This window comes from Python bivittatus, unplaced genomic scaffold (genome assembly GCF_059951505.1).
Source record: "Python bivittatus isolate LINGU-HERP-01145 unplaced genomic scaffold, Pbiv_v1 ctg000000_np1212, whole genome shotgun sequence".
NCBI classification, from domain to species: Eukaryota; Metazoa; Chordata; class Lepidosauria; order Squamata; family Pythonidae; genus Python; species Python bivittatus.
In genome coordinates this window covers 4,572,026-4,580,019 of record NW_028277028.1, presented here as the reverse complement: position 1 = coordinate 4,580,019, position 7,994 = coordinate 4,572,026, and the positions used below count along the sequence as shown (strand labels likewise).

General features: G+C 38.7%; 1 protein-coding gene across 1 annotated transcript; it reads left to right on the top strand.

Annotated features, from left to right (window-relative positions):
* The first annotated feature begins 1,321 nt into the window (after positions 1-1,321).
* FABP1 (fatty acid binding protein 1) lies at positions 1,322-7,759 on the top strand. The gene is made up of 4 exons (XM_007432385.4): positions 1,322-1,440; positions 4,915-5,087; positions 5,608-5,700; positions 7,644-7,759. Exons 1-4 carry the CDS (start codon positions 1,374-1,376, stop codon positions 7,692-7,694), a joined length of 384 nt encoding a protein of 127 aa, XP_007432447.1. The 5' UTR covers positions 1,322-1,373; the 3' UTR covers positions 7,695-7,759.
* Positions 7,760-7,994: the final 235 nt, after the last annotated feature.

The following is a 7,994-nucleotide window of genomic DNA, read 5'->3' as shown; positions in this document are numbered from 1 at the left end:
TTCTCAACAAGATGAGCCAAGACATCCTTTCTCTAAGATTCTTGATAATATAATTGAATTTGTGTCAAAACAAATCAGAAATTATTGAGCCCCAGATTCAAAGGCAGTGTTTAGCAAGTAATGACCTAGTTACTTGACAAAAACTTCAGAATTATCTTTCCCTCAAGCAAAAGGGGACCATAGGTTTAGCAAGCTATCTCAGATTACTCTGACAAAGCATGAAGTAGTGGTTGAGGCAGGAACATATACCAATCTATTGATTACACAACCTAATAATAAAATAACATTTGGATCTCAAATCCATGTCAGAGTTATATGGTTTTAAATATACAATAACTGATGGGAGCATATTCTGCCTCATACAATGGGTTACTACTCCAGTGTGACCCACTCCATCTCTGGTTAAAACACAAATGGTTCATACTCCTCAAAAGACTCACCCAGGCAATTCAGTAAATCCCAAATGAACTTGGAACTTGATCCACGTATCAACCTCCTTTGATAGCTCTGTGGCACAGACAATGGGTCCTGGGTACAGCTCTACTAACACATGTTAATTATGTGTTTAAAACAGACCCATCTGGCTAGTTTTCCATATGTAGTTATAATACCTTCCAGCATTGGTCTCATTCATGATGAAGACCTTTTTGGTACCAGGTGGGTTTGTAACATATGCTGGGAAGACCCCTTTGATACTAGCTTTACAAACATGGTTTGTAAAACCTTGACTTGGTTCAAGATGAATTTTTCCACTGATCCCTTTTGGCTGATCTCAGTTAAAGCAGACCATTCCAAATCATGATATACTGTTTGATTCTGCCTTCTTCCCAGCAAGGTTTAGTTTAAGCCAACATACCTATTAAAAATCTGTTCCTGAAAAAAGTGACTAAGATTCTGATATTAATGTTAATAGTAAGTTATTATTATAGCTGTTGTTATTTCTATTAATTAATCATTCTGTTCTTTCTTTCATCCCAGACCACTACTTTGAAATCAGATGGAGGGGGTATAGTATTAATTGCAATAATTGCTATGTAACCTCTTAATATTTAGTATTTTCAAGAGAATGCAAGTTAGATCTCAGCTTCAGTTAATGTCTTTTTGCCCAAGTTTTAAAAATGCTTCTTTACTCTCAGTTTCAGTCTGTAATTCACACAAGGTTTTTTTAAGAAATCTGTAGCTTTTAAACATGGGAGTGGTTAAGTGATAATCTTGATCAATTAGGCACAAAGGTAGTGATTCAGCAAAACCATAAAGGAGTGGCATTATGTGACCTCTGTCCAACTTCCAAGGTAAAAGTTCTGCTTAAAAAGGAGATTTGGCCTCCAGAAACTATCTTCTCTTCTGTTGAGCACAAAGAGAACCAAACCATAATGGGCTTCACTGGAAAGTATGAACTTCAGTCCCATGAAAATTTTGAGCGATTCATGAAAGCCGTTGGTAAGCTTTTCATTTGCACATAATAATTAATCGGCTTGTTTTAGCCCCACACTTGCCTTGTTATTTCTATTTTATATGTTTAAAAACAGAATTTCATGGAATAGTAAAGATCAAAGCCATGTTACGTTACATTTTTCTGAAATGTCATTCTTACAGCCTGGATTTTATCAGATGTTTATACTTCCTAGTTATATTAAAAGCCAAGGTACTGTTAATATATTTTTTTCTGTTAGAACATTCTAATAACACATCATCTTAAAATCTGTTGCAATATTCAATGCACAACAGGAAAATCTGATATACATATCTCCTGTTCTAAATCTGAAGAATTTAAGGCTACTGTTTTCTAAAATCTACTGTACAGAGTCCTCAAAGCAGAATAATGCTGCAATTTAGCCAGATACATTTAAGTTCTATTAATTTTGATGGCATAAATTAATTTTCCCATCAAAATAAAGTGTTAATTTTTGCCAGAGCTTAATTTTATTTTTTAGCCACACATTAAATGATATCATAAAGACCATAAATACATATTATTTCAGATTGATCTATTTTATCACCTAATATTTTTCAGCTCTTGGGTGTTCAGTCTAATCCATGCTAGCTGATCTCAAAAGCTAAAGCAGAGTTGGACCTAGTTAGCACTCAAGTAAGAGATTGCTAGGAAATCCCAGGGCTGCAAAGTAGAACTGGAAAATTAGAAAATATCCCAGAAGGAGGCAATAGGAAATCACCTCCATATTGTTGCCAAGTTGTGTTTTTATGGACATGTCCATGAAATTACCAAGAGCAAATTTAGCTCAAGGGAATCTTGACCCTTAGCCACCTCAACATTTCTCTGATCAAAGTATCATACATATTTCTCTTCCAAAAACTGAAAAATACATTTCGGAAAGACAGAAAACTGTTCAAGCCTTTCTCTAATGTGCTGAGGGCATGATGAAAATGAACTTTTCCCCAAGCCATCATGCACATTAAGAAAGCAGGTTGATTTTACTATGAGAAAGGTTATGGAGAGTTTAAAGTGAGTCAGAACTGTCCCTGGCTCCATACAGAGGTGGGGATTTGACATTGCCTTTTAAAATAAAATTGGACCGTTCTAGTTGTGGCTGCCATTCAGACCTGTGTATGCCACAGATAATTCTGCGCTTCATATATTGTTCACAAAATATATGAACAATGTTCATATTTAATTAATGTTAATGTTAAAGATAGACAGCCATGACCTGCAAATATATGTGGCCACATAATCTCTCTGAATTTCAGGAGCAAATAATTTAAATATTAATAATGTGATTTTCTTCTGCTTTTTGGTGGGGTACAAAAGAACTAAGATACATTAAGCTTTCAAAGAATTTAGTTGCATCTAAAGGATGGAAACTTAGAATCGCCTTCCAAATGGGAAAAATTCACCTCTTTCCCTATAGCAGTGTTTCTCAACTTCAGCAGCTTTAAGATGTGTGGACTTCAACTTCCAGAATTCCCCAGCCAGGTTGAGAAACACTGCCCTATAGCATTGTTGCCCTGCCTGCTATAGCCCTCCTAATTTCCAGCTACAGTTCCTGACCTCCAACAATATTTGGGAGTAGAATGCAATCCCTCAGATATATATATAAAAAAGTAGTGAGTACCCTTCCAATGACATGCAACATTTTGATCAACTTCTCCCCATTCTTGGAAATAGCGCCATTGTCATAGCGTGGCTGTGGTTCCTTTGGAAGTTGGATATGCTTTTAACATTAAGAAGGACAATTGCAACATAACAACTGAGATGGTGGAGGGTTTTATGGTTATTTTTACTACTGGTGGTCCTCAACTTATGACCATTCATTTAACAACTGTTCAAAGTTACAATGGTGCTGAAAAAAGTGATTACGACTAGTCCTCACCCTTACAACTGTCACAGTGTCCCCATGGTCATGTGATTGAAATTTGGTCGTTTGGCAACCAACATGTATTTACAATGGTTGCAGTGTCCCAGGATCACATGATTGCCATTTGCAACTTTCCCAGGGGGCTTCCAAAAATCAAAATCAATGGGGGAAGCTGAATTTGCTTAACAACCACAGCAAAAAAGTTGTGACTCACTGAACAACCGCATCGCTTAGCAACAGAAGTTCCAGTCCCAATTGTGGTCATAAGTCAAGGACTACCTGTATCTACAACTAGTTACAGCCAGTAGGAACTTCTGTTTACAAAGCTGTCACTTTCTGCCAGCCTCTTTCTCAGGGCTATTCACGAATAACCACCCACTCTGTTGCTAAGCTACTAGTTCCCCTGCCTTCTCATCTTCCCTTACCTTCAGTTTCTCACAAAGAGATAGGAAGGGAATTGGTTAAATTACTATGGTGCATGCTCAACACGCCTTGCCTTCTTGGATCTCCTCAGCCAATCCTCTGCATAGATGTTGAATGATGCACCTCCCTCTCAGTCTTCTGCCCAGCCCTTCCTGGTCTGGGGCTTCCTCAAAGACTCTAAGCATCCATCTGTGCCCAGTTGTCTCCCTCCTTTCCCGTCTGACTTGGATTTTGGGTGTAGTTTCACTTCTCTTTTACCAAGGGAGGCCTCCCATTGACTTCTTCATCCTCTTCTCCCTCCCAGAGTCAGGAAATTGGGAAACACACACATGAACTCTCCCACACACTTACTACAAGTCTCTCTCAGCAAAAATGTTTAACTCAACAGTACATTGTACAATATTTGCTAAAATATGGCAATGCATCTCTCCTTTTCTCTCCTCTCTTACTTTCACTCTCACTCTCCTTCACAGGTCAGACTGGCAGCATGTCTCCCAGCCACTGGGGTGGTGGGTTCTTCCCCCCCCACAAAACCTTTAATCCCCAACACCTATATGCAAGGCTTGACCAATGGGAATGCTGCCTCCATCTCCAATCGTGAGAGGACAGCTGCACCCGAAAGCCATACGTGAGCTGCTTTTCCCCATTATTCTCTCTCCTTCTGATAACTCATGCCACCACCACAGCAACCCAGCCAGGCCACTAAAACCCATATGCCACATTCACTTTTCTTTAGAGAAGAGCCTGGTAGACCTATGCTCATTTGTCAGGCATGAGGACAACCGGCTCACTAACAGCATAGGTATTAACATTGTCCTATGGAAGGGATTTTATTCCCATGATCTGTACAGCCATCAGTTACCTTCCTTTCCTTCCATTTCCTTCAGAAAAGGCACTAATCTTTTTTGAGATATTTATGGAGGGAGCTGCATTTCTACTCCATCAAAGGGGAAAACTTCACAAAGGAAAGACAGCTTCATATGGAAGTCTCTTCTCTGCAACAAGCTTCAAAAAGCTCCTCCTTCATTCCATACAGTGCAGTTTTGTCTTAATCTTCTTTGTGGGCCATTTTTAAAATTTGCTTCAATTGTAGATTTGAGAGCCCCCTTTCTGGATGTCATCTTCAGTGCATTTTTATGGACAGTACCATTATAATGGTGGTTTTGATCCTACCCAGGTCTTCCTGATGAGCTGATTGAAAAAGGCAAGGATATCAAAAGCATCTCAGAAATTGTACAAAATGGCAAGAAATTCAAAGTCACTGTGACAACTGGAAGCAAAGTTATCACAAATGAATTTACAATTGGAGAGGAAGCTGAGCTAGATACTCCAACAGGAGAAAAGATTAAGGTAGGATACAAAGCTCCTAACTACTTTCCTGACAAGCTGGCTTCTCCTGAAAAAACTCAAGATATACAGTACCCCACAAATAGTCATTATATAGTATTTCCACAGAAAAGTTTGAATCAGGTGGAAGGAAATACTCAGTGGGGAGATTTATTGTAAGTGAGAAATCTTATTCCTTGTCCCTTTGCATACATATTCCTCACTTCATAAAAACACAGAGGCAAACATAGAGGGAGATAACCAAAGTTTACATAAAATGTTAGAGTTTTTGGACACATTGAACCCAGAAGTGCTGAAGAGAGTAACACATGCCTTTGCTATGGTTGGGTCTGCCTATATTGGAAAGCACCTGGAGTCATATGAGTAAATGGCACACAAATGCTGGAAATAAATGTAATGCTGGGAGACCTTTTAAGTTCATTATATGTGAACAAGTTACTCAAAACCAGAAATGATATTTCAGAACTGGAGTCCAAATCATGATTTACTTCATTATCACTTATTTTCTTTTGTTTTCACACAGGCAGTCGTTCAAATGGAAGGAGACAATAAGTTGACTGTAAACTTGAAGAATATCAAGTCTGTTACAGAAATCAATGGAGACATCATAACTAATGTAAGTCTACCTACAAACATAAGCCACTTTAGCATCCTCCTTGTAACCTCAACCACTCTTGTCCACTAGAGTCTGGAAGTCAATGAGACTAGTACATAAAATGAGCTGGTATACCATCCATAGTCACAATACAATATTTACGGGCAAACATTTTTCCAATGCTGTATAATATGCACTCTTCCCCAGTTCAAGTGGAATTGATGGTTTGCTTTCAAATTCAGATGGAATTTACATATTTTAGTAAAACAAAATTCAGAAGCATGGCTGAGTGGAAATTGGCCTTGAAATTATTATTATTATTATTATTATTATTATTATTATTATTATTATTACCACCATTACTATTATTATTATGTAATTACCTATCACATGCTTCAGGTCGCTAATTTATAGCTTGATATCACCCTGAAAAAATAATAATGATAGATTACTAGAAGGCAAGCCTTAACAGAATTTGTTCTTTTCCAGTTTTATTTAACACTGTCTCTGTCGGGTGTTGCACACAATATGTTTACTAATCTGTGCAACCTTAAGAGATCCCCTAAATTAGCAGAATAACTATCTGTTGCCTATCTGTATATACTGCATATGTCATTTACTACCAGCACTGTGGTAGTAAAAGATTGTATGTGTTCTATTTTTTTTTTTTTTTTTATCTGCGCTCAGTCATTGCTGACCCTGCAGTGACTGCTTGGACGAGTCCTTTGCAGTTTTCAAGGCAACTGTTTTTCGGAAGTGGTTTGCCAGAGCCTCCTTCCTAGGGCAGAGCCCAGCTGGCAAGCGCAGGAGGCGGGGTTTCCGTTGCTTCGCGCCCTTTTCGGGCGGTGCGGTTTTTCGCGCTTACCGGCAACTGCTCCCAACTCCTTTTTTGCAAGGCGCCACCAGCATTTTTCCTCCCACCGGAGTGAGAGTCCCCATTTATCTACTCACGTAAGTTTTCGAACTGTTGGGTTGACAGGAACTGGGGAGGAAACAGGAGCTCACCCTGTTAACGCGAAGGCTGGACTCGAACCGCTGAAGCGTCGACCATTTCTGGTCAGCAACTTTCAGCGTCATTAAGCCGCTGCGCCACCGCGTCCCCATGTGTTCTATATGCACATAGAAATGCATGCCTGTTCAGATCTCATAATTGCCTGAACATACCGGTTCAGATCTCATAATTAGTACCTGGAGGCTGCACTGTGCTGGATCCATGGCTATCCACTATGCATACTGTAGACTGCATATGTTTTAGTCTCTGCTTTTACATTCCTTTTTTTCCCCTCTCTTTTGCTTGTTAGCTTTTTGTTTGTATTTATAGCATCACTTTAATTTTATTGTAAACCACCTGACATTCAGCCAAGGAAAAGTGGAATATATATAGCCCCCTTGAGCACTTACAAGAAACTCCATCAACTGTTCAAAAGTAGCATGGCTCAATGAAAGGTTAAATATATTTAATGTTTATAACTAATAATAATAATGTATTAGCAGCAGCACAAACAAGTTGATTTATGCTGCATTTTACACAGTATGTTAGGCTTCTTCCCCAAGGCCTTGCAACCTAGAAGTTGAGGCAAAAAGAGACCAAGTAGAGATGCAGAGCTGCAAAAGGGAAGGATATAATCCTTTCTATCTGATGGCCATTCAAGGCAGTTTACCCGTTGTTTTACAGTACTTTAGTTTGTTCTATGGCATTTTCCCAAAAGCTTTACAATCTTTTCTTCAGTAGAATGGGAACAATGAGGTGTCCAGAACTACAGAGGATACTTCACACTTAACAAAGATTTCCATCTATGGCCTACAGTGATATCTACATCCCAAAAACTGTATTGCTTTGCATTTTACATAAACCATGTTGTTGGCTTATCTTAGTTCCTTTCAGGGCATAAGAAGGATTTTAGTTGTTGGTTATCTTCAGAAGATGAGCATGAAAAAGTAAAGCTCTTGTTTTCTTCTTCTAGGTAATGAGTCTGGGTGACATTCATTACAAGAGGATCAGTAAGAGAATCTAGGTAACTTGGACATCTCTCTGTTACTGTGTAAGAGGGATACAATAAAGTGATGTTTATACAAAAGACTCTTCAGTGCTGTCTTCAGTGCATTCTTCAGTCAATACAGCTCCTTGGCATGTAATGCAGGTGATAATTACAATAAATCAGAGTTTTCAGATCAGTAGACTAGACAGATTCAGAAACATATCAGTCTTAAAACACGCTGGTGGAGAATTTCAAGACATCAGAACAAAATGCTACAAAGTTCAATAGGATCCCCTGTATCAACCTCTTCAGTGCCAAGTTGGAGGTACTCTCATG